Source organism: Phaenicophaeus curvirostris, chromosome 1, assembly GCF_032191515.1.
Source record: "Phaenicophaeus curvirostris isolate KB17595 chromosome 1, BPBGC_Pcur_1.0, whole genome shotgun sequence".
In the NCBI taxonomy this organism is placed as follows: Eukaryota; Metazoa; Chordata; class Aves; order Cuculiformes; family Cuculidae; genus Phaenicophaeus; species Phaenicophaeus curvirostris.
Genome location: NC_091392.1, coordinates 187,528,522 through 187,556,394, shown reverse-complemented (window position 1 = coordinate 187,556,394; position 27,873 = coordinate 187,528,522). Strand labels below are relative to the sequence as shown.

At 38.8% G+C, this 27,873-nt stretch overlaps 2 protein-coding genes across 4 annotated transcripts in view; one reads left to right on the top strand and one right to left on the bottom strand.

The window, feature by feature from the left end:
* RASL11A (RAS like family 11 member A) overlaps positions 1–27,873 on the top strand; it is a 427,718-nt gene that overhangs the window by 351,840 nt on the left and 48,005 nt on the right. The window lies entirely within an intron of this gene.
* The window catches only part of USP12 (ubiquitin specific peptidase 12), a 75,930-nt gene that overhangs the window by 28,901 nt on the left and 19,156 nt on the right, over positions 1–27,873 (bottom strand). Inside the window, exons 5-9 of one of the 3 annotated variants that reach the window (XR_011339652.1) lie at positions 25,283–25,359; positions 25,003–25,086; positions 22,454–22,651; positions 19,534–19,612; positions 14,592–17,111 (exon numbers count right to left, since the gene is read on the bottom strand). Coding sequence is in view for 1 of the 3 variants with exons in the window: in XM_069882739.1 (XP_069738840.1) it covers positions 17,010–17,111; positions 19,534–19,612; positions 22,454–22,651; positions 25,003–25,086; positions 25,283–25,359 (540 nt within the window). In the remaining 2 variants the exon portion in view is untranslated. Of the gene's footprint in view, positions 1–13,533; positions 17,112–19,392; positions 19,613–22,453; positions 22,652–25,002; positions 25,087–25,282; positions 25,360–27,873 lie in introns of those variants that run through there. The other 2 variants (XR_011339653.1, XM_069882739.1) reach the window with 2 other exon arrangements.

The following is a 27,873-nucleotide window of genomic DNA, read 5'->3' as shown; positions in this document are numbered from 1 at the left end:
TTCAAAAATATTGTCCACAGCAGAGGTCTTGGAGGTCAAGATAGAAAACTCCTGGGATATGGGAGTTTATATAACAGAATCATAGAATCACCAGGTTGGAAGAGACCCACCGGATCATCAAGTCAAACCATTCCTATCAAACACTAAACCATGCCCCTCAGCACCTCGTCCACCCATGCCCCAAACACCTCCAGAGAAGGTGACTCAACCACCTCCCTGGGCAGCCTCTGCCAGTGCCCAATGACCCTTTCTGTGAAAAATTTTTTCCTAATGTCCAGCCTGAACCTCCCCTGGCGGAGCTTGAGGCCATTCCCTCTTGTCCTGTCCCTTGTCACTTGGGAGAAGAGGCCAGCACCCTCCTCTCCACAACCTCCTTTCAGATAGTTATAGAGAGCAATAAAGTCTCCCCGCAGCCTCCTCTTCTCCAGGCTAAACAGCCCCAGCTGCCCTAGTTTATGATGTTTCTAGATAGCTACACACCAACAGGGCAGATTGACCAGAATTAAGGCCCTAGCACTTGTACCAGGGTTAATATTTTTATACCATACCTGGAAACAAAACATCCTGCCATTATTTAACCCTACGTGCCTCTGACCGGCTTTCCTGTACTGAGGTTAAAGGGCCCCTAATGGAAGCTTCTCAGAAAGGACCTAGTGTAAACCTAACAAAGGATTATAAACAATCAGTAAAAATGAGTGTTGACGTGTGTTCTGTTAGAGCTGTTGGAGGAAGGATTTTTTTTTAATGGAAAACACAAACTAGGATGGAAGTAAAATTATGTTCAGCAAAAAAAAAAAAAAAAAAGCATAGTCTTTCCGAATAGGGAAAGTGCTGTAATAAAAATCTGAATTATTTGAAGAGCTTGGGAGGGCAGTGATGTCAAGGAGACATCCCTGGGATTTGAGGCAAAGTCACTGACATTTGGCAGGGAGTTTATTTTTTTCCATCTTAAGCTCTCAGATATGGTTTTCACTCCCCAATGCCTCAAAATAATGAAAATTATGAAAAATTTGAAGTAAACAACTGGTAGAAATATTTGGTTTGGTCTCCTCCTTTACCCACCTGCCAGCATGTATGAAGTGTGGAGAAACTTGATGACCCTTAAGACTCCTGCACTTTGCTCACGTTTTGGTTCAAAAGCTGCTGCAGAAACAGCACAGAGGGAAGGCTGCACATGAGGTACAAAATTCAGGGAAAGCTTTTCCATGGTTCAGACCCTCAGGTGAGGATAGCTGCCCCACAGCAAGAAGGCACTGGGTGCAGAAGGTGAGGAGAAGATTCTGTGGAGTCAACCAGTGTGGCAGCCAGCACCCCAGCACGTCACCAGGGTCCAAGAGCACAAATTCTGCTGCACTCCAAAGCAAAAGCAACCCTTCCATTAAGATCATCAGACTCCTGGGTTCAGCACCCCCTGCCAACCTATCTGATATCATTGATCTGGATTTTGTTCTTGTTTCTACAGTAAGTGTCAGAGGGAGAGGGAAACACCTTCATTTCTAGTTTCTCAGCTTTCATAGCCCTGGGAAATGTACTTCTCCCTCAGGATGTGGCTAGCAGCAGCAGGAGTGAGGGAAGGGAGCCCCCAGCAGCACACTGAGGATCCACAGGCAGGGATGCTGAACAGCCACAGCCCCCTTAGACCTCCCAGCTAGTCCAATCTGTTACCAAGAACAGTAATACCAACCATCAGAGTTTCCACAATTTATGTATTTTTGGTCCACTGGGGAGCAAGGATGAAAATTTTCCCTGTTGTTCATGGTTAGGTCTCCCCCAGCTGCGAGACTCAAATAGCTGGGGCAGGCTGTCACCCCAGGGCTTTGGGGAGCTGCTGGCTGGTGGGGAGGGTCGAGCACAGCAGCAGCCAAGGACCAGAAGCCTCCTAAGCACCCCCAGCATCTCACAAACCTCACGTGCCAGATGGCTTCAGTGCCACCCAGCATCTCCACACAGCCCAACATTCAGTGGGTGCACTTTCCTTTTGCAAACACAAAATAGGAGAGTGTGACCTAGAAAAGAGAGGGTTTTCTAAAGAGAAGCAATCACTTTCCCTTCCTCCAATATTTCAGCAATAAATATGGACTATCTGCATGTTTTGCATCATGGCTTGCAAAAGCACAGGCTTCAGGGTTCCCCCTGAGCTAGAGGACAGGGACACGGAGCAGAATGAAGCCTCCACAATCCAAGGAGGCTTAGGCACACAGATGTCTATGGGGCTAGACGAGAACCATCCAAATGTACTGAGGGATCTGGCAAAAGTGCTCACCCAGCCACTTCCAGTATTTATCAACAGTCCTGGCTAACTGGGGAGGTCCCAGGGCTAGGTTAAGGGTTAGACTTGATGAACTTAAAGGTCTTTTCCAACCTAACTGATTCAGTAAAGTACAAACATGAATCCCCAAGTAACATCCACTTCACAGGAAATTTTAAAATGTAAAAATTTGCATGTTGAAGCTTTCTGACTTAGAGGATGTTTCCAGCATTTTCTGTATTTGTTCTCATGGGCTAGAGAGGAAATAAAATCCAAATATTAAAATCTCCAGCAAGGTGGTTACATACATTTTGCCTAGTGCAACAACCAGGAAAGCAACCAGAAGGATGTTAAAGATAGGACTAATGTCCAACACCTTCATTCTACCTACAAATTAGAAAGTGTGGTGTGCTTGTCTTTGCTTGAATTAATACCAGGTAATTAGCACATCCCTACAGTGATGCTGCACAGGCACCAGCTGGAGGGATAAATTACAGCTGGGGAGCTGATTTCCCAAACAAGCCATGTCAGGCACACAGCACAGACAGGGCTGGAGCCCGGCCAAGCGAGGAAGCGGTGCTACTGCCATCGGCTGTGGGGAAAGAACAAGAGCAATTTTCAGTAACTGTTTATAAAAAAATATAGCAATATATTTTCATGTTTCCGTGTAATTGGAGTGAGTCCTCTTGACTTTTCCAGAAACAGCTCTTAGATATGTAACAGTTTAAAGTGAATGGTCTCTGCCGTAATTTTAGATGATTAGAACCGAATGTCACTTTATTTATTCATCAAGGAGGAATTGTCAGGGGAGGAATACCACATTTTGAATTATCACTGGAGAGAGAGGTGCTGACAACCATGCTCAGGTTTTTAGTACTTAATTAGTGGCATGCTGGAACTGCATGTCCTCTCATTACTCCTGATTACAGCCTCGTGCCATTTTGTAAAGAATTAGGGCAATGTTTATAAAATCCTTCCTAGAGAGTTTGTTCCTGAGGCTTTTTGCCTTGCTGCCAAGCTGTTCACATCCCCTGGGGGGGACAAGAGCTGATATTTTGACAAGGAAGAGGGAGGTGGGTGTGCTGGGGAGTGGTTAGCAGTCCTGGGAGTTAGTCCTGGTTAGTTAGTCCTGGGAAGCAGCTGCCGCATAAGGCAGGAGCAGCAAACAACTGGGAAAACTCCATCTCTGTTCATTGAAAACCAGCGTGTCAAACTGGAGTGTTGTTTGGATGGATGGTAACAACTCATTCCCCACTATGAACACAAAGGCTCAACTTCCATGGGGCCATCGTGCATCTCCTCATTACTTATCAACAGAAAACCAGAAATTCTCAATGCCGGTTGCACGCTCTTTATTAAGCAGAAAGAGGTCCCCTAGCAAGCCTGGTTTGTTATCACAGAAGAGGTGAGACAGGCCTTGCTGTTGAACCCAACAGCGGAACAACCGCTGTGTACAGAAAAGACCTTACGGTTCGTTTCAGCACGGCAAGGTTTCAGGGGTGATGCTGAAGCCAGGGATCACAGCAGGGCAGCCGGAGCCCTGCAGCCGCCTCCCTGAGATACCCCCCCTCCAATGCCCCCAGCTTCCATCACCACGGATTAATTACAGCAGCAGAAAATCCCGACGTGCCCGCTATGCAGGACAAAACATGAAAATGGCGATGCACTACATGGAGCCGGCAGTGAGGATTCCCATAGCAGGTGGAAATCACCACCACCATCAAAGAAGGCAAAAAAAAAGGGAATTAGAAGTGATATTGAACCGTTTTCATCACAAAATAAAAAATGCAGTTTCCATCACCATCACAGGGAATGCATGTATAAATCTGAGCTTAATAGTAATGCACTCCTATTCGAGTGCCTAATAACCTCCGTAGATAATGATTGTTATGAATTACCTTCTATAGCTTACAGGCCCCCAACCCCACTGGACTTATCCTGTATAAACAGATGGTAATAACCTGGTCCCCTCTATAAATTAAGGATAACACTGCAACTCACTGGAAGATATAAATGGATGTGAGTGGGACAGATTTAAAATCAGACAATGAGAGAATTATATCATTAGCAGCGGACGCAGTACATCAGATAATTTTCCAAGTGAGTTTCAAGGATAATTTTGCTTAGAAAGAAGATAATGAAGTCATCCTGCCAGTGCTTTTAGTTTACAAATGACTAAATTTTAAGCAGAGCACTCCTACTAGGGATAAATGGAGATGAAGGAAAAGGTAATGTGACTTTGTCAGGAAAATTAAGCTGACAGTCCAAGCCAGAGTGCAGGCAGAGATGAGGAGCAGGTCACTGATAGGTAGGCAATGTGGAACTAAAGCAAATAGCTTTTTTATAGTACAACAAAAACACTGCACAGGAGAGGGAGGAGGGTTCTGGCCTCTTCTCCCAAGTGACAGGGGACATGACAAGGGGGGATGGCCTCAAGCTCCACCAGGGAAGGTTCAGACTAGGTATTAGAATGAAATTTTTCAGAGAAAGAGTCATCGGGCACTGGAATAAGCTGCCGGGAGGTGGTTGAGTCACCATCCCTGGAAGTGCTTAAAAGACAGGTAGAGAAGGTACTCCTGGACATGGATTAGTGGCAGATAGGAAGGGTTGGACTCAATGATCCAAGAGGGCTTTTCCAACCTGGTGATTCTATGATTCTATGAAAATAGAAGCCAGGCTATTCTCTGTGGTACGTGGGGGAAGGACGAGAGATAATCATTAGAAATTGAAGAGAGAAAAGTTCAGATTTACAAGGAGAAACTTCCAGAGCAAAGACAGTCAAGCATATGTTGCCCCAAGAGCCTGCAGCGTCTGTGCCTTCAGCTTTTTCAAGATCCAGATGAAGAAAGTCCCAAGCAACCTGATCTGACCACAGATGCTGTCTGAACACAGGTGTGGGAAGGGAATAGACCCTGCTATTTCACTAACCAAACATTCAATACCCCAGTGTTAAAAGCAAACAAGCAGATGGCATTGGAAAGCAATTTAAAAAACTTGCCATGGGTGGGCATGAGACAATGAAGGGTTAAGTGGGAAACAGCCTCTTCCAGCCTAGGGAGTCAGAAGCTTTCTTCAAGGTCACTTATTTTCTTCAAAAATCTCTGTGAAGCCCACTTGAAATCTCATATGACTAATTTCTTTTCATATCAAACAGTTCATAAGATAGTAATGCCAGGAGTTTTAGACAGATCTAAACCTTCCATTCCTTCTCCCTGTTGCCTTTCATTAAAATCCAGAAAGTTACAAACAAACCCATTATCAAGTTTGGAAAGTCAAGCATGCAAAGGGTAGAAATGGGAGGAAGGCAATCTTAATCCAGCCTCCTGGTGCACGCACAGTAACACCCGAGTGCTTAGACTGTAGCTACTGCAGCGTGTGAAGACCTTAATCAGTCATAGCATGCTCAGACATTTGTGTTGTCTTAAACCCTCATGACTACCCAGCAGCCTGGTGGGCTAAGGGCTCCACTGGTGGGATCACCTGGCGTGTTGGTTGACAGCTGACTGAATATGAGCCAGCAGTGTGCCCAGGTGGCCAAGAAGGCCAATGGCATCTTGGCTTGGATCAGAAACGGCGTGACCAGCAGGTCCAGGGAGGTTATTCTCCCTCTGTACTCGGCACTGGTGAGATCGCTCCTCGAATCCTGTGTTCAGTTCTGGGCCCCTCACCACAAGAAGGATGTTGAGGCTCTGGAGCGAGTCCAGAGAAGAGCAACAAAGCTGGTGAAGGGGCTGGAGAACAGGCCTTATGAGGAGCGGCTGAGAGAGCTGGGGTTGTTTATCCTGGAGAAGAGGAGGCTGAGGGGAGATCTTATTGCTCTCTACAACTACCTGAAAGGAGGTTGTGGAGAGGATGGTGCTGGCCTCTTCTCCCAAGTGACAGGAGACAGGACAAGAGGGAACGGCCTCAAACTCTGCCAGGGGAGATATAGGCTTGACATCAGGCAAAAATTTTTCACGGAAACAGTCCTTGGGCACTGGAACAGGCTGCCCAGGGAGGTGGTTGAGTCACCTTCCCTGAAGGTGTTTAAAGGACAGGTGGATGAGGTGCTGAGGGACATGGTTTAGTGATTGATAGGAATGGTTGGACTCGATGATCCAGTGGGTCTCTTCCAACCTGGTGATTCTATGATTCTATGATATCCTACTGCTGAAGGGTTCACCTATCAAAGTTATGGCCGAGTCCTCAAATCTGGGTTCCCAATAACCCTGTCCAAAGAGCAGGCAGGCAAGCAAACACATTGATCTCATAGTTCTGCGGCTGTTTCACCACAAATTGGTGAATGACAGTCTCAAAAAGCATTTCACTTTTCACAGCTCACTGATTTCTGACAAAATTATCTTTGCTGAAAAATTCCTACCTGGCTGTATTTCTGAAGACACAACTGCACAAATATAATAGGAGCTGACCCTCTTCAGAAATTCCTGTACCACACTAGGGGATTTTACCCTGGCCTTTGACAGTTTGGTGATTTCCATTCTGTTGACTCTAATCAGAGAGAGAAGGATGGGATTTGAGACTGTAGAGGCACTTTCCATTGCCACCCTGAAGACCAGGACTAGCACAATGGATCTGAGCCAGTATCTTTTGGAAGCTAGCACAGGACTCAGAACATCGAAGTGTTACGTTTACTGTAATGAGTGTGGCTTGGCACTGCATGCTCAACAAGCTGGAACTCCTCCAAAGCCTCCCCCCACGTAATCTCATTGTTTGCCCAAGTAAATTGCTGGATTTGAGGTTTCACACCAAAAGAGAGACATGTTCCAACAGAACTAGGTTACTGTTTCTCACAAAGCTGTTCACGTAGCTCTGCTTTTAAAAGCATCTGTCATAGACATAAATTACTTTTCCTTACAACAGCACTCTATAAACAAAAAATCCCAGATAAACCATTAATAACCATTCTAATTCCTGATGACAATCAAGTACTTAGCATACATCACATGTGGTGCTGCCTTGGGAGCACTGGTCTAACAAGAGTGTTTGAACTCTGCAGTAGTGTTCTTCTTCCAATAAGACAGCCAGAGCCATAGCTGGAGCCTAGGAAATAGGGCATCCCAACAGGACTGCCTTTTCTCTCTAATCAGCATTGCTTGGGAGTCACCGAACATTAGCCCCATGGTGAAACTTCAACTGCCTTTCATGAAATCATGAATTTGGATAAATCTGTTCCATAATTGTATTGTTTCAGTTTGCCTTGTTCTAGAGTAACGTACAGCAACACTTACCGCAGTTGGTAAGAAATTGAGTACATTGCATCATGCACAGTGGCCAGCATTGCTCTTTGCTTACCAGTCCTAATCCAGCAACAGGAACACCAGATCTAGTTTTTATTCTCAGGGCTCTGTGAGCACAAGGCAGGCATTAGGGAAAGGCCAGTATCCAGCAATCAAAGCATGATTTACAAGACAAAACCCCCAAGCTTTCCAGTTAACTAGCCATTCTGTGACTCAGAATTGCTCTTTATTAAATCAGGATCATCATAAATGTTTCTTTCAGTATTTTATGAAAGACCTACACAGTTTCACAGAATTACAAGTATATATTTATATAAATTGGTGGTTTAGTTTGTCACATTTCATAGAAGGAGGCTTTTCTTCTCAAATAGCAAGTAAGTTTACCAAAATAAAATAAACAACCCTAGGTCAATAGTATAGGAAAACAGAAGAAGCACAGTTCTCCAAGTATTATTAATTCAGTTCTGAAGATTCAAAATTCTATATGTAATAATCTACGTTAGAATGACCCTTCCAAAGACATTGAGATTATGAAGCTCCTTCTCATTTGAGGGGACTTCTACTGTTAAAACTGAAAAAATATCCAAAAGACAAGTAGAATTTTAAATCGCGTAGAGATTATTAGCTTCAGACACTTGCATTTAAAAAATTTTTGTATTCCAGCATAAAAGTAGCTGTTTGAAAACATCCATATTTAGATACTGCAGAGTTTAAGCATTTGCATGCCTCCATCCAGCTTACATTTGCATGCGTATGTCAAAATGTTTTTAAATTCCTCCTTACACTTTAGGAGAAACATTCAAGGACTGACAGATTGTGGGAAAAAACCCTCAAGTTGGCCATTAGCAAGTGTCAGTGCTTTACAAGCAATTATCTAGACATCCAGACAGACCAAGCTGCCAAACAATGGAGTGACAATGTGACAGCTGACTTCACACCTTCCATACTAGAACTAAAAATATAACAGGAACAATGGGAAACCAATGTCGATACAAGGAGATTTAGAACTTTAATTCACCTAACTTAATCATCTATGAGAAGTATTTCAGTAGAGTCTTAATCACGAAACATCACAATAATTTTCCACTGAAAAACATCTCCAGCCTCAAAATTCATGTAGACCTCACTTACAGAATGGGAAAACTGCTCTGTTGTTTTTAATTTCACCAGCAAAAGTAAGCAATTTGCATTGAATCAGCATCTCCATGATGATGCTCATGGAAAGCTGTTGCATACTGAGGGTCCACAGGCTCTTAGGGAGCATCTGGAAGGTTTGTTCTCTCAGATGTTCAAGATCACAACATTTCAGCACTCCTTGCTTCTACAGAAATTACTATCGATTTTGCAGTATATTATCTTCGGTCCTTAATGAAAAAGGTATTTAAAATACGTAACTCCTATTAAATCTAATTATTAATTGGATTCTTGTAATCTCTTGCATGCTGACTCCTGCGATCTTATCTGGCCCTTGAGGGAACTAAACAGAAAATTCAGTGTTGCTCTTAGTACTTATGTAAACAGCCATGAAACATCAGGAGGGCTTTCTAACTATGTCCTGCCAGCAATGGAAACTGGAGTCAGATCATGGTTTAATGAGATAATCTTCACGAGCAGATGCTAAATGCCCCTCAGTTATAAACCAAACAGAGCAAGTTAGAACAAGGATGACTTGAATACAAAAAGACCTCAAGGATACTCATAAATCCTAGAAGCTGCTGTACCTGTTGTACACAAGAGGAAGAGCAGGCAACCAGCTAATGTAGCCCTCTACCCAAATTTATATCCAATTTTGCAAGGAACACTTTATAAGATGGAAGTGACAGCTCTCTGAAATACACATTTTTTTGAAGGGAAACAGCCAAGCAGGACTGGATTGTCCAAGACTCTGGAAACGATACTCAGCATCCCCATAAATCCAAGATTTCTTTTTTGGGTACACATGACAGCTGTGTTTTCACATTATTTTCTCAATTTCCAAAATTAAAGTTGATATTCGCAGTTAAAGACAAATATTCATGTGCTATAACTATTATAATTGATATGTTTACTATGGAAGTCTGTTGAATGAACAGCTGTGTCTTCTCTATGTAGATGTATCTGACACAAGGCACAAACAGCAGAAGATGCCATTTTTTGGACACACAGGCTCATAGCACAGGCTGACAATCTGTATCGTATGGACTGCCCCTATCAACCTATACAAACAGCTTTTCCCTCCACCCCTCTTCTGGTCACTGCTTTTAGACTTCAGTGTTCTAGGGCTTTTTTTCATCTCAGTCTAATCCTTATTAATAAGGCTTCTGTACGCCAGCTAATTTTATTTTTAGAAGTTACCAAATCTGGCCAAAAGCAGTGTTCCACTGCTTTATAATCTTTAACAATTACTATTACTCATTGAAGCACAAAACTATCCTGCATTGTGTTTGCTTTAAAACGCCCATGTTAATTTTTAATACAAAATTTGAGGGGAAAAGGTTATCTTGCACACAATGCAATAATGAAGACAAAAAACAGTTTAGGAACTATAGTCACAGAATAGTTTGGGTTGAAAGGGACCTTAAAGATCATCTAGTTCCATGCCCCCTGCCATGGGCAGGGTCACCTCCCACTGGATCAGGCTGCCCATGGCCCCATCCAACCTGGCCTTGAACACTTCCAGGAATGGGGCAGCCACAGCTTCCCTGGGCAACCTCTGCCAGTGCCTCACCACCCTCATTGTGAAGAAATTCTTCCTTATGTCTAATCACTTTTTTCTTCTTTCTCCTCCACTGAATTATGATTTTTTTTTCTGTATGTAATAAATAGAAAATAAAGAGGCTCACTGGTGTGGCAGTACGTGTGTGGAATATCCTTCTTGAACTCAACCTGTATTACCTCCCCTCAACACTCTGCAATTCAGAAAAAATTACAAAAATTTAATTGCAAATAAAGTGAGTGAATACCTAGCCTCTACCTATCAGCATTGTCTCTTCAACATGGTCTCCCTTTTATCCAAAAAAAGGGAATGAAATGGAGCAGTGACCAATCTCAGAGCCTTGAATATGTTTAGCAAGGACAGTCCTGCTGAATGCAGTTTTTCTCTAGAAAAGATTCTCTAGAAATTGTTGCTGGTGGCTGGTCTGCAAAATTTGGGTTCTGCTAATATACACTGGGATTAGCAAACAGTGACAGCTTCTTGGTTTCTAGCTCCTAGCAGGTCTTAACATAACCGGTTACTCATTCTGATAGATTTCTGCATAACTTCGCCAACCCTCCACACTGAACTCTGCTAAGCAAGCTCAAAAATTATCTGTAGGGTATCTTCCATTAAAACAAATCTTTCCTTTTCCAAATATGTCTCTGATTGTGTAACAATCTTCTTTATTGAATGCCTTTCAGTCTCCGTAGAAAGAGGAAGAAACAAGTACATCAAATCTATGTTCGTTCAACCTCGTGACTCCAGAAGTGCTTTTGATATTGAAGAATATTTTCACCAGAGAGGCATGAAGATTAGAAGACAAAAAGCTGCAGCTATTTTCAGTACAAAAATCTTAAACATTGATCTCATCTCTGAAATACAGCTCAGTAATTTTGCAAACACTGCCTGTACCTGCGTATCAGCAGTCTTCTTTGACTGGAAAGATGTAGATAGAAGACTGATGTGACATAACATTAGGATAATCAGCTTCTAGTAACACAAATAAATGCGCACACATGAAAGTATGTAACTCGAGCTGAATGTTGTTAGCACTTCTCTTGAGGCCTGATTAACGCAGCTATTACAATGAAGTAACATTTAGTGAAATAGAGTTGAAGTAACATAACGATCACAGCTCAAAGCATTTGATATATATCAACTTGTGCTATGATGTGATGACATTCAAATTCTGAACAGCCAATACCTGGCAGCAGTAAGATTTTCAGGCACCCATGGATACTGAATCACTTAATAAGGCATGCTAATATTTGGAGATTTTCAATTTTTTTCTAACTTGAAATCAGAATCGGAAAATACAGAAATCAATCTTAGTGAATAGCTGAAAAGGCTTTGTAGATCAGACCATTAAAGGATTAGATTCCATTTGACAGATATATATACATAAATTGTTTCTGGAAGAGCACACATTAATACAGTCATATCAACCTAATAAATTTGTGTACAGATGGAAATTTCAAATATAGGCTTAAATAGCAAACTAAACATATACAAAAGCATGACTCTTCATTAAACAACAAGAGTCTACTGTGCCAGGATGTTTTCAGCACCCTCTAAATTCTCCAAACACCAGAAATCCACATTAAATATAATATTTTGTCTTTTGGGGAAATGCTGCTTTCACTTTTATTGTGTTAGTAAATAATTGTAAAGCTACTTCCCCATATTCTCTGACAGATCCTGCTGTTCGGTTTCTCTCCTTGATTACATAAACTGCTGAATGTAGATCAAGGACACGACTGATGATCCTTCTGTGATTACAAGCTCCCTAACGCTGCCAACACAAGCTTTATACAAAGAGCTAGGTAGAAAGTACCTTGCCCTCTTCTAAGCCCTTACAATCTCTTATGCAGGCAGCTTTCACAAGCCTTTAGGGAAAGAAAGAAAGAATATAATTTATTCATACTTTTGGGAAGAAAATAGAAGATATCAAGCCATTTCAAAACTGATGACGCCTGTAAACAATGCTCCTTATATATGCAACAAGTTCCCTCAAAGGGAATAGCAGATTCTTAGGTTTAGCCTAGAAATTAACTCACTTAAAAAAAACAGTGGTAAGAGGCAAATAATTTTGCAGACATTTTTGAATATAGACCAAAGAAAGTTTATTTATGCCTCACTACAACTTCATTTCAGTACATGTTAATAATTTGTGGGTTGCAGCATTACACTGCAAATAACCTTGTGGCTCTTTTTCCAAAAGGGTCATTTGATTTCGGAGAGCGACTTCACAGTGTAAGCTGTCCTCTTCCTCCCATGTTTGTCTGTGTTGATCTTAAATTTGTGTGTCTTAGAAATTCAGTCTTTGTTTTCCTTCTTGCAATGGTATGGTTTCTGTTCTGTAAGGCTTCAACATTCTCTAACCTCTCCCAGCATAATGTGAGATGTATAATACATTATTCTCTTTACATGCAAGCCTCCAAGTACCCAATTACTACTGAAATTAATATTCTACATACTCTGTATTCAAGGCTTGTTCATTTTGCAGCAGCTTTGCTACTGATTGATTGTTACAAAAGAATTACGGAAGTCAACTACTAAGCAAATAAACACGGCTTCATCTTTTAAATACAGAGATCTCTGGAATCTGTTGTTTCCTGTCGTAAGAGTAGGTTTTGTTCCTCTTATAGATAAAGGTAACTGAAGAGATACATGTACTTCTGGTTTAATCTATGAATATATTTAAAGGGATGACATGCTAGTTTCAAATAACTGCTCTCAGGCAACCTAAAAAAAATCAAACCAAATCAAAATAATAATAATTGAAAAAAAAAACCCCAAAACAACACAACAAAACAAAAGCAAATAAATTAACCACCACCTAACACTTCTTGGCATCCTCAATTGATGCACTTTCAACACTTTCTAGAAGTTCCCACCCCCGATCTTCCAGCCCAAGCTGAATTCTGTCAATGAACAAAGTCAAAGTCAGCAGTTAAACAGAAAAAAAATACGTTACCTATTCATGTGTACAAGCAGACAAAGCTTTGTGTACAAGAGAATTTATTACCATTCTTCTACAATCCATGTTGTGGAGGTATAATATGCTAAGGGACAGCTACTAATTTTGACTAAAGAGTTATGAGGATCTGTTTACAACATTAACTGTAAACAGTTAAGATTTTATCTGGTAAAAGCAATTGGAAATTTCTGTAGAAAAATATAAGAAACAAAGGTAAGTTCTGGTAAGTGAAGACTGAAGATTCCACAAAACAAAACTCCTTTTAGTTACACAGATGAGCTTAGTAATAAGTCTATACATGATCATGAGAGACTGGACCAATAGCAGAAGATAAAGTTAATTTTAATACAGGAATAATGAAAGTAACTAAAGGCATCAGATATGTCAATTTTTAGACTTTACAAACATCACCACAGAAAAAGCAACCAAGCAATACAGACTTTCATCTGTATGTGATCCAAATAGTGCATATGCAATAGTGTTATGGAAACACCGAGACAGACACGGGGAACAAGCCAGTGTGTAGTGTCTGGCTTCAAGCTGCTGCTCCAAAAGGATGCAGATCTTCTGTGTATCTTGTGTTATACCTGCCAGTCCTACACAGATGTCAAATGATATGGCAAGGTAACATCAAATCCCTCTGTGCTAACATCTGAATGTCACCTAAAGATATGCGATCTGATTTATGACGGTATTCTGAAAATTCAATTCAACATCACTATTTTCACACAGTTAAAGGCTGTGGATGTAGGCATCTCAACAATAAAAATGGTAGGGAAAGAACTGCTTGTAAAATCCTAAGTACAGACATTCATTACAAACATTAGAATATACTCCAAGTAAAGAAGGACTTGATATCAAACCATACATGGATATTTGTAACTGGCTGCATGTTTTTCTTCTGATGCTGGACTCCTGCTTTTTGGTCAGCCTCTCTTTTCTGTCAGTGCTGTAAACAATCCTATTTTTCCTTCCTTCTGTTTTCCCTCCCACAAGGTGGTGATCCAAAACCTCCCTTAAGTAACTCAGCTGCATATTTTACAGCAAGGTACATATTTTTTTGAGGAAATGGAAGCCAAGAAAGAACAGTATTTCAAAACATTCCCTTCTCCTCGACCTCAGAAACTAACAATTTACTTAAAAACTACTTCTAGAGAAGTATACCACCAGAAGAATGACTGTATTTAAAAAAAAAGGCATATTTCAACACACTTCTCCCTCCATGACTCAGGACAGTTAGCTTAATATAGGAATTTTAGATACTTTTTAGATTTGAAAACACTGAAGAGCAAAAAACACAGCTGACTGACCATTCGGGCTCCACAAAGAATACAGTTCTTACCTTTAGAGAACATATTTTATTTAATAGAAGTTTTTTGCTCCATATACAAAATAGGGGACTGCAGTCCCAATTAACATTTAAATAGTTACACAGCAAATAATTTTCACCATTTACAACAACCGATGACTTTTCCATACTCCCCACTGTATTACAGCCAAGAAAAAATCCTATAACATCTTACATACCAATCAGCAATATTTTGTATTAACCTGTCTTTTATTATTCAACTTGTAGTTTCTGATATCAGTTTAATCAACAGATTACAATTATTTCATTTGCACTAAAAGAAAAATGAAATATATAATTTGGAATACTATCTCAAAAACCCTATACAAAATAAAAGTCAGTATCTTATAAAAATACATTGCAGGAGTAAAACCAGTGATACAACAAAATGTTTTAAAATTTGTTAGGGTATAAAATATTTAGCAACTAACCTCAGTTTTTAACTACATCCAAAAAGAAAAAAAGAAAACATAAAACCAAACATTTTCAATTAGCAAAAAGTAACATAACAGTTGTTTTACAATACTCTACCTTTAGAACGCAAAGCGCTTCATCCTTTTAATGTGCACCATTATCCAACTGATCCACCCCCTAACCCTTTTCCCACAGAAGGCTGAAAAAAGATTTCAAAATTATTTGAACCCTTTAAGACAAACCCAATTATATTTTCTGCATCTCCCACAATATTTAAGCTTTACTTTACAATGCTGGTAGTTCAATCATTACACATAAATTTCTATAAAAGAATTCTAACCAAACGAAGGCTTTAGAAACCTTGCATTTTACAAAAGCAATTTGTTACAGTATTACAGTTGCTAAATCGCCCAATTTATTTAGTGACCCTGTTAAAGATTTGTTCAACTGAGTGAATAGGTGAAGTCATTTCCTGAGCGAAAAGATACAGGTAAGTAAATAGTCAGTTATAGCAGCAGACATTCTTTTTAAAAGTTGTAACACTATCAATAAAATAACCTAATACAATTACATTGATGTAAAACCCACTAGCTGAAGAGGGAGTGACAAGGCCATCAAGATCTGATTGCCATAATCTGGAATGCCCATCCCAAGACCTCCCATAAATTACATTCAGCTACCATCAAACAATGTACTCATAAGCAGAAGAATGTCAAAACACAATAGCTCACATTTCTGACCAGGTATTTTGTCAAGATTTAATTCTTACTGCTGTTTCATAAACCTAAAGCAAGCTAAACTGCTTAGTTTCAGATATTTTTGCCATATAGGGCTGAAATATTATTACTTTTAAAAGACTATGGTTATCTTCGGTCTCATGGAATTCCAGCCCTATTTCTCTATATTATTCAGACACAATTTATACCTTGCATGGTATTTACGATAGTCACCTGTGCCACTGGGAACAGAAGTGGATCAATTTTTAGAAGAGGGAATAATATTCTGTAAATGGCTTACTTTGATCCAAATCATGCTAACTGGTTTAGGGTATGAAACATCAACAAATTATTAAAGAACTATATAGACCAGTTTACCACCATTGCACCATCATTTCCTTATGATACATGTTCTTAAAGTCTTCTAATGTAACAGCTTGGTCAGTTTTTTTCCTCCCATTAACAGAAAAAGATAGAATAATTTAATTAAAGTACCTCACTTAGATCCTCCAGAAGAAGATCACTCTTCTGCACTATTCATTTTTTACAAACATTGTAGGCATTGTTTTTAGAATTTACATTGGCTCCCCTTTAACACTTAAACCTAATTAGTTTCAATTCAAATTAATACATAAAATGTCCAGTACTTGTTAGAATTAAAGACAACACACAAGATCCTAAGTTACAATAATTTATAAATAAAAATAAACTATTTCAAACCAAACCTTTCCCCATACGGAGATTAAAAGCCATAACCTTGACTGATTGCTCCTGATCATACATTATAAATAACAAAAGCTTCTTCAGAGAAGCAAAACATACTTGCCCCCCTGACACCAGTTTATTTCTTCAGTTAAACTACTATCATCAAGAAGGCAATTGTGTTGGGCCCAGATATATCTTCTTGCTTACATGTTAACCCTCCCCAATTTTATTCTTTTAAACTTAAGCACAGGAAACTAACTTCAGAGTCCTTTACCTTTTAAACACAAAGTCTATATAAAATACAGATTCCTAATGCTCCTATTGCACCAACCTAGCAGTGCAGTTTGAACCTGCAAATTCCACATAAGTCCATGAAAGGTTCTCCTTAATGGCCTTTGAATTAGGACTATAGAGATAGTATTACCTAACAGAAAGCTCCTCTAGGAGTAGCTGGTATCCCTCTTTGCTTATGGGATGCAGTGGAGATGTGTAGTCAGCATGATACCTGAGCAAATAAAATGAAAATGATAGAAAAGTTTTCTGAATCCCAAACTCTTTGCTTAGTTGTGTGCAAACTGCGCTGCTTCCCCCGGAGCTCCCTGCTTCCATTTTTTTCAGTGCTTGCTCCGTTCCAAGATACAGAAGATGTGAAGCATAAAAATCTGTCTTCACTACAGCTCCCCCTCAATCCCGGGACTGATAGAAGAGGATGTAACCAGACTCAGAGTTCTTTGAGATGTCTGATGTCAAACCATAGAATTCTTCAATAGCTTGTGCATCAATTTTCTGTATGTAAAAATCCAAACATTTAAAGTAAGAATATCTTGTGTAACATATAACATACATGGCAGTAAGTTCCACTCTAAAAAATACTGTCAAACAAAATAGCTTTCACTTAGTTACATAAAGTAAGAGCCAGTTATGTTTTGATTTTCCCCCTGCCATTACCTGGATAGAGGGTAGAACCACATAGATACATTTTATATATAAATTTCTAGGTATTAAGTGAACCTACTGTGAGCGCAACCTTACATGCAATGCTTGCACAAATTCATACAGAAAAGTTTTAAAGACAACAATATACCATTGAGACTTTGTATTTAACATGAAAAATATAAATACAGAGTATAACCTGTAAATCTAACCAGTGTGAGCCACTGGAGCACAATGGAGAATAAGGAAAAGTCAGAGAATAAAGGGTAACTTTTTCTATGTTTTTCATACAGAAATTTTGTCTATAATCCTGTGAGCTTGGAAAACCTCCTATAACCAAGTTTTGTGGAAAGATGCAATATTTCTGCTAAGGTGATGAAAAGTGTATCATCCACGTTTCATTGTCATTACTTTCAGCTACAGAAGAAACTGAGAGTAAGCTCTCCTGGCATATTTAGAATCAAAGGTAATTAGGATACAACAACAAAAAAGTGAAAAGACACATTTTCCTTCACTATGGCAGAGTTTATTTAATCTCATTCCCATTATTTGAAATAAAACCTCCCAGGAAGGTGAGAGCCATTCCAACTTGATGGAATTGGCCTAAACGGCCTAAATGTCAATGAGATGTTTTAGATCTAAGAACAAAAAACATTGTTTCCTTCCTCTTTAGAAGGGCTAAGTGAAAAAGAATACATAACTACCAGGTGCTACTGCTTTGGGACTGGAAAGATTGTCCCTGATGTCTGTGAAACCATACGGGATATACTACAGCGCTTTCTGTTTTCCCTGGAGGAAAGTGAACTTTTGACCCTATTGTGACATTTCTATTTTCTGCGTATCTTCATAAGACAGAGGCAACCCTTTTACTTTCCCAATAGCACTGCCTGTCATTTCCTGTGTGTAAAACCATCCATAATGTGGCCTGGAGAGAAGAACTCTTCAATACCCTTGATATCCTGCCAATTAACAACCTAAGTCAAATACCAGTCTCATACATTTTTCTTTTCAGTTATGCAGTTCTTGTGTATTGTCAGGCAAATGTAAACTATTCATTTTATAGATTTAATTCATTCAAATAAAGTCAGGAAAAGGACTTGGACAGCACAATCATACTCCTATTCATGCATAAGCATAGATAAAGGGGAAAAAAAGAAGATAACAGAACAAGTAAAAAGCCTGAGATGATATAAAGGCACCAGCAGTTTCTGTTCTTTCTCTCAATAAAGAATAAAAGATGACCAATGAAATAGAAAGATGATAAAGTCAAAACTGATGAAGGGAATTCTACTGTTCAAAGAAATTAGTTAGAAACTGTTATTTTAATAATAAGAATTGCTGGAAGCATGGCTAATATTAGGAAGAATACCACTAGAGGCATGTAAGTGATGGTGTGATTCCTTCCCCCCTGCTAGGTCACACAGGCAATTTTAGGCTGCTTAGCACAACTTCCAACTCACTTGGAACACCTTCCCTCCCCAATCTAGGCTACTTGCTGATCCAGTTGAAACCAGGCTGCTTTCACAGGCTTGGTGGGGAGAATTCCAGTCACATAGAGGCAGTCACTTAGGACGCCAGGGTATCCTCTTGGCATACCTGAAATTGCTGTGCTTGGGAAGAAAAGATTCCCTCATCACCTGAAGAAGCCTTCAACGAAGCAGATAATTACTACATTATTGACAAATTCTAAATTGCTGCTAAATCAAACCTGTGTAAAATATTTCCATCTGTGACAAGGCAAAAGGCTCCTGTTTCATGGATTAACTTTTAAATTTTAGAGTGAAATCTCAAAAATCTGAAGTTTCTTCCTATTATGATATTTGTTACACTATTGTCTGAAACAAATCAGGATACTTCATATAAGAGACTACAGACAGATTCCACTAAAATATAAGCTCCTAGGAAACATGAAGAAACAGCGTATTCTAAAAAATTGCCCTCAGAAAAGAACTGCAGTAAAACCAATCTGTATATATCTCCATTTGCCATAACTTCTGGCCACAGGGACAGCTTATTAAACAAAGATAAAAGACAGTAGTCGTAAACAAAAAAGCTTCTTTTAAGAAGTATAAAAACCAAAATGCAATTCAAAGTATTGTACAGTCAAACTGTTAAGGTGTAGCTTCGTACTCACAGTTATTGCTCTTTTAGACAGGAGTTGAAGCCTCTTTTTATTAGCATACCAGTCCTTTTACTTTAAGTAATCATATACACAAGGGGAGTGCATGTGCTCTGGTTGATATGAGATAAAAGCCCAGGGTTCCACAATGCTCACCTCAACAATATCATCATCAAAAAGCAACCAAAAGTCATGACTCTTCACTATTGCAATATAATGTCCTCTGTTAGGGCCACTGTAAAATAAAATTAGAAAAGAACAGAGACAATAACACACATGTATGTACAAACGTATTTCAGTAATTTTTTTTTTCTTGTAATACTTAACAGTAACTAAAATGGCTACCAGTACAATTTCTGTTTGGATGTTTCTTTTCTATTTTCTCTTCCACTTAAACCATCTTCATAATGAGGTCTTACTTATCTCTACACTTATATTGTGCTAAAAAAGGATTACAATTTTAAATGAGGAATAAGCAGTACAGGCATTGAAAATGCAATTGTAGTTTTTTTTTAAAAAAAAAAGAGATAGAGAAGTGAAAATCAAGAAAACATTTTGTTGCTTCATAGAGACAGAACAGATCCCAAATTATTTCTGATCTTCACAAAGAAAAACCTACAGAGCTGCTATTCATTTACAGTCTCAATCAGGAATCTCTTTATATAGTGCTCTGTAAACAAAAACTTAATGAAACTGACAGTTTACAGGTCTCAAGATTCCTCATAGCCATGAGAAGGGCTTGCAATTAAACTAAAACTGTTATAATGCACAGCTCTCCAGTCTACGGCAGACATGTCATAGAATTGTTTAGGTTGAAAAAGACCTTTGACATCGAGTGTAACTGTAAACCTAACACTGCCAGCGTCAGCACTAAACCATGCCCCTAAGCACCACATCCACCTTAAGTATCTTTTAAATGCCTCTAGGGATGATGAATCAACCACTTCCCTGGCTAGCCTGTTTAAATGCTTGACAACTCTTTCCATGAAGAAAGTTTTCCTACTATCCAGTCTAAATCTCCCCTGGTACAACTTGAAATTGCTCCACAACTACAACAGAAAAAAAATCCCAACCTTCTAAGCAGATTTCAAGTAAAGAAACAATACACTTCCTGAAATAGCCGAAGCTTACAACTGAAAGTAGACAACTAGTTAAAGCAGTTCTGGAGCTGTCTTAACTGCTGAAAGTACTTATGCAATTTTTACGCCTACATCAGAGAGGGAAGGTCACCATCCATGAGAGACATGCTTGTGTACCAAACCACATAACCCAGGGAATACAGGGTTTATCTCCTTCCGTGGCTCTGAGAATGTGTATGTTTCCAAGACTGCAACTTGAAGAAGAAAAGTAATGGTCAGAACTGAACAGAATGGTCAGAAATGGGCAGGTTCTATGTTTCCTAAAATCCAGAACGAGAGCATCCAAGAAGACTATGGCATTAAGGCTTATTTTCCAGAATTGTCCTGGCCAACTTGAGGAACAGGGGTGGTGGTGGAAGAAAGGGCAGTAACTGGCAACTAGATGGCAGGACTGCCATTTGAGGGATTTCAAAAAGTTGGAAGAATGGGTTAGGAACCTCATGTAGTTTAACAAGTATGAATCATAGAATGGTTTGGCTTGGAAGGGACCTTAAAGGTATCTAGTTCCAATCCCCCTGCCATGGACAGGGATATCTCCCACTAGACCAGGCTGCCCAAGGCCCCATCCAATCTGGCCTTGAACACCTCCAGGGATAAGGCAGCCACAGCTTCCCCGGGCAACCTGTGCCAGGGCCTCACCAGTCTCATCCTAAGTCTTGTGTCAGACTAACTCCATCCAACAGTACCAGCTACAAACCAGCTGGCTAGGTGGGCCCAGGAAGTCAACACGCTGAGCTGTTAGTCAAGTAGTGCATCATTTTGATGACACAATTAAGCGTTTTGCAGGGCTGTACTGTAAGAGCAGAGTCAGCATTGAAGTGATAATCCCTCCCACTCTGCATTCTGGGACCCAGAACTGGACATAAGATTCCAAACGTGACATTGTCAGTTTGAGTGACAGACTGATCCAGTGGTAGGCCACTACACTTTTCAGAGGGCTGAAGCACCAAATGGATGAAGAGAAGCTGAGGGAGCTGATTTTATTAAGCCTGGAGAAGACTAAATGAGGAATCCAACAGGCCAATTTGGGCTGTATCCACTACCCAAAAAGGAAGAGTTATAAAGAAATCAGAGCCAGGCTCTACTCAAGAAAGTACAGTGAAAGCACAAGAGGCAGTGGTCACAAACTGCAGCAAGGGAAATCCTGACCAGATACAGGACAAAAAAAAAAAATCACTGTGAGAACATTGGTGGACTGGAACAAATCATGCAAAGCAGCAATGAAATCAGCATTCCTGGTTATGAAACTTGAGCCCCGTGCAACCTAATCTAATATCAAAGTTAGCTTTACTTTGAGCTTTAAGTAGTTGACCTCACAATGTAAATTATGCTGTGATTCTAGGTGTCAAATAACCATTTTCCACTTCAGGGCTTTTATCTAGTCAATCAGCAGCTTGTAGAGCAGCCCTGATTCTAACACATGAAACCATAAGAGCATTTGTTGAAGATGGCAACATCAAATAAAAATCTAAGAGTCACATTTTGAAAGCAAGGAAACAAAGTAATCAACAAAACTCATAATTCATTGATATAGTTCAGAAAACGTCACTCAAGCCTCAAAAATCCCTACCCCAAAGGTAGGGATTTATAAGGGAACCTGTTCTATATTGCTTTCCTTCCAAATAAACTTTTTTTTAAAAGTGTCTTTAAATCCCATCCAGTTACATGACACTGCATGTTTGCTGGGGTTTTAGTTAAGTTCATACAAAGATCCATAATGTGAAATAACGCTGTTACCACCTTCCACAAAGAATTATCATGGCAAGAGAGCCATATGTTCTGTCAGGATTGGTAGCATCTCCCCACAGTGCATTTTTTACTAAGAAACTTTTCTTTTAAGAGGTCTTTAAATGCTATTAGAGTTACACGATACTGGGTGATAACTAACTGGGTTAGTTAAACTTACACAAAAATTACTCGCATAAAATAGTTATTACCTTCCACAATGAACTACCACAGCAACAAGGTCATACATTCTGTCAGGATTGGTGGCATCTCCTGAGGTGTTAAATAAACGGAGCTCTAAAGGAAAAACTACTCTATAAGAGAGTTTTGTGTATCGATGCAGCTGATCCATGTATTTAAATCTCTTCAAATAGAGAGCTAGAATCATAGGTAGTTTTTTTATTTTCATCCTGAAAAACAAACAAATCAACTCTATTTCCAATATCCAACCAAAACGTTCAGTTGATATCAACAAATAGGAAGCCTGTTCTTACTGAAGCCTTTACAAATTTTTGCAGGCATCAAAAGAAGCACAAATAATCATCTCTTTAACAAATACTGAACATGTCCCATGTTGCTAGAAGTAAAATATATAATAATAATTACAGCCATGATGAACCCGTATAATTTAGAAATAGTGACCACATAGCACAAATTCAATTTTTAGACATACCTCCCCACAGTTTTACTGCATTCCCAAAAGCAAAACCTACATCCCGCTCCATATACAGTGGAGGTATCGCAACAGAGTTGTTCCAGAGATCCCATTCCAGTTGGATTTCTCAGTAAACCAATCAAGTCAAACAAGCTTCTTAAGCTTTGTTACATACTTTGTTATTCCAGGTTTTCCTGTTAAGCTCTTGATTTGACGCTGCCAAGGGATAGAGACAGCCCACTGTTATTCACCTTACCTCACCTCACCCAAACAAGGTAATGCTGTGCTCTAGCACAATAATTCTATACAAATATTGCAGCATTATTTTATGGCAGTCAAAGCCAGAAAGTGATAATCTAGTTTTACTGAGAGCTCACTGGCCTCTTACCCTAGTTTGAGGTATTGAGATCTCACATCACTGCCTACAAATCCTCATCAGCCAACACAAACTTCCACTCTCTGGGCAATAAATTCACCCGTACTAACAAAGCAACCAAGTGAGAGTGCTCTGCTTCTTAACACAGCTAATTGACTTAGATCAGCACCGTGCTGGATTTTTCAAACTGCCCTCAGCTCCAAAAAAGCAGCTCAGAAGCCTGAACAACACAGCTTAGGTTTCAGACACGTCTACTATGACCTTATTTTCAGAATGTCAAGAAATATGTTTGCACAAGGCAACATTTTTTCAAAAGACAGGAAGTTGGGGACAAAATCCTTAAAAACTCACCTTCTTTCCCTTTTTCTCATTAAATTTAGACTGATAGAAATCTGTAGGAAACCCTGCTAGACCCAGATTTTCTCCATTGTCTGCAAGGGAGCTAGGAAATGAAAAAAGCAGGAGGGGCAGAAAGATCACAGAAGCTACTATTTTTAGTGAGAGTTACATTTTTTATTATATTACTGAGATATAGATATAATTTCTGTTCTAGTTCTTTTTTCAAAATGAAGTCCTCTTCTTATAATGCAACTGTGTTTGATAACAGGAGCTCCTTCACTGGTAAAGAAATTCAATACACCACCTTTGCTAGATGAGTAGACACTATCACAGATAAGCACCATGTTACAGAGACGTAATAAAACTATCATTGTAGTGAAACTGAACTTAAGCCCCACATGAAAAACAAAATATAAACAATAAAAACTGTGTTTTGTCAATATGGCAGTGCCTACAGCACAAGTTTGTGTCAATGTTGGTCAGGAATCATATTACCTCCCACGCAGAAGAAGAGCTAAGGCAACAGGAAACAACAGGATAGACCTGGCTTCACATCCCTCTAATACATGCCAATTAGTAAGCTTAAGCAACGTGTGAAGGCAGACTTTGCAGATGAGATATAACATAAGCCACGTGCTGAATCTATGGTAAACCAAATAACCAGAATGAGTGGTATAACCAGTAGAGTATGTTCCCACGCCTTCAGTCAAATACTTTCTCAGATAATAAATACCACACAGGACACAAATCAGAGGTTTTTCAAAGCTGTAAACAAGACTAGAAGAATTATTAGGCAGACAAGTTGTTTTTAAACTTAATTTCAGGCTTCCATGGAGACTTTGACGCTTTTCAGGAGTCAAGTTTCTGCTGTCAAGCAGAGGTTCAGCAAAACTAAGTATGCACTTTTAAGAAACAAAAAACTCAGTTAACAAAAAAAGTTACAAGCTCCATTCTGACTGAGTCAGATAAAAAGTGCTATCAAACCGAGCCTTACAGCAATGGAAAAAATATTTATTACCAAGACAAAACCAAGCTTAAAGGGTCACATGAAATCAGTCACTTCATCATTACCCATAATTTTTGATTAGTCACTGGCAGTTTAACTTGTCTCTTTAACTCATTTTGGTCTTAAGACCATTCTTTTTCTTGTTCATAAAATGAATAATGATCAAAAGGCTCCCAGAACACTTTACAAGGAGTCTCATTACTCATGGAAGTAGGCTCACTGAATTCAAGCAAGAGGAATGTAACCAAGTTACTCTGAAGTGGAAGAAGAGTGAGAAAAACTAAGGGAAAATGAACGTTCTCCCCATGCCACATACACATGCCAATACATGAGTATTTTCATTAAAGGCTAGGGATATTTTTTCCCCTTCTTGAGTCTCACATACCTTTTATGTGCTTCTTGCTTACTGCGACATTCTTCACAGTAATATTTGTATTCACTGCACAGAGTTTCTGTATTGCTGAAACCCCTGAATAAAAAAAATGCTTTAGATACTAGTTTATTATCTGAAATATACATGTAAACACGTACAATATAAACATAATTTTATAATCTCAGGCACACGTAAGCTAAAATTTGCTAAGCTTGTGAGCTTTTAGTTTTATTTCCTGTTTTCTAGGTAACAGATAGAAGAGAATTATGATAACTTGAACTTTTCTGTTTACCTTAAACAATGAGTGATTGAAGTATTCTGCTCCACATCAACTGAAAGGTCTAAGAAGTCTTCATCTTTGCTGGTTATCTGCATGAAAAAGAACCAACAGATAATAGTTAAAACAAGTTATACCAATTTACATCTGTTTTTCAGTACCATTTTCTATTGACAGAAGACATCTTTTACCCTATAAAAGCCTTTTAAAAAATGTTACAAGTGGCCTTGCTATTTCAGAGATTTGCTACACCTCCATTCTTATTTTGTTCAGTAAGGGGGAAGTGTACATGTGTCTTTGGGGGTGTGTAACACAGTTGTCATTACACTGTGATTTCAGTTCAACAATATTAATGCCAATTTCCTGTTACACCTCGCTCTTTTCAAAACAGTACGATCACCGGGATCCTTCTATTTAGTCCTTTCACTTCTGTTCTTCTTCTATAATTCCCTGGAGTTGAAAGATATGTATTTGCATATCATACTGTGCCTAATAAAGAGCACAAATATTTTGAAGTCTCTTCCTGTCTAGATTCATACTGTTAAATGAACAGCAGACAGCAAATTTGTTGGTAAATTAGAGCTTGGGAATTGGTCTCATAGAGGCAGAATACTGCACAGACATTTCTTACAGAAATGCAAGAATAACGATTAAAGTAAAAAAGAAATTCTTAGAAGCAGAAAATAAATTCCACCACAAATCCTGAAAAAGGGCGATGGATGAAATCCACAACTACCCTGAAAATCAGATATGTTATTAAAAGGTTTAAGAAATAGCAATCTGCAACCCTAACTTTTGTTTGCTAATGTTTCCTCTCTGTATCTAGAGATACTCAATGCCACTGACAACAATGTCCTCTGCCTTTTATGACTATTAGGCAAAAAAGAAAATGCTTTTAGAAAAGATGCTTGGCTGTAGCTTCTTAATTGAAAGCAGGGAAAGTACACGAAAACTAATCAAAGTTGATTTTTGAAAAAGGTAAGAGTTATGGTCCCTTTTCAATACAGAATTAAAAAAAATAAATGGAAAGTTGTTCTCCAATTATAAAGACACAAAAATCACACAACTCCTAAGGGAAGCACATATGGAAAATTAAAAGAAAAATACCACTGATCAAGACAACTATTTTTGGTAATTAGTACCATAGGGCAAATTCAAAAGCTTATAAAATTAAGTTAAAAGCTTCTGATAAGATCTGCGAGAGGACTGGGTAAGGATTCCTCCCACTTTTCTGTACCTGATCTTTCCAAGAATAAGTGTACATGTACAGAAAGTGTCACTATGCCAGTATACATCACATATGCTACATTATTTAGATGCTGAAGTGTAATGCTTATACTTCTTATTAAAGAGCTCACCGAACACATATGGAGAACTTCCAATACGCTTTTATGGTGGAAAAAAAAAAAAAGCCACTTGCATCTTCATTGTGCTGCACTTCCCTGCCTTCAGGGATGTACTACAGTTTATTGTGTGGATAATTCCTCAAAACATCCCATTGCAAACCACTCCTGGAATCATCAAACTTGAGTTTATAACATTAAACTCTGATGGAAATCATCTTAACCTACGGACTAAGAATGGCTCAGAAAAAACAACTAATCAGTTCTAGAAAATACTATGCTGCAGTCCTCAACTAGGGCAGCTGGAATTAAGGGGTCATATGCTCAGTCTTATTCAGATGTGCAATTAGATAATTCTTCCTCTCTCACTCTAATCAAGCAAAGTTCCATGAAACAATAAATATTTCACAGACAGTTTTATCCCACATAAAATCTCTAACAATAGGGAGGAGATGAAGAAGAGGAGAAGGGATGTTTTGTACTTGGTTGAAAAGAGATTGGTACCAAAACCAGAAGTTCGCAAAAGGAATTCTTCCATTCTTAGTGATAATGATTACTATCAATAATAAATACCGGTAATATTGCCTTAAAGAGCCTCTCTCAGGTTAGCCAGTCCATTGTGCACTTAGAATCATGAGGAATCATTAAAGGCTTTATTGAAAGAACAGCCAAAGTGGATTTTTTCCATCTGGGTTTTGTAACTTCTTCATTTTATAGTGTGGCTTGACTCATGACATATGTCTTTGTTAAAAAAATCATATCAATGTTCCTTATATATCACTGTCCACAGTTAAACTGAGGATAAATCTTCAGTGAGTTAATTTTTTAACTTATGCATGATATAATGAGACAGTGTGTCCTGAAAAGAAGCTTTTTTTCTATAATCAGGACAACAGAAATTAGAGTACAACCTTGCCATGCTGATTTTAGGAACACTGAGGAGGTTTGGCCAGTTAGAAGACAATCATTCTCACTTTAAGCAAAGCTATATTATGCTTTATATTTAAGTATGCATTAAATTTTAAATTTAAATTTAAAAAGTATACTAATGTTATTGTCTTATCATTTAGAAGCACTAATTCATCCACTATTGCTGTGTAATCTTCTACATTAGCTATATCCAAGTACTCCTAACATTTTAAGTCACATTTCTAAACACAGACTCTAAATGTCAAAAGCTTCCAATAAACATCTAAACAATCACGTACATTCACTATATTTGAAAGTAAGACATTACTCACAGTAATATTACTGATTTAACTT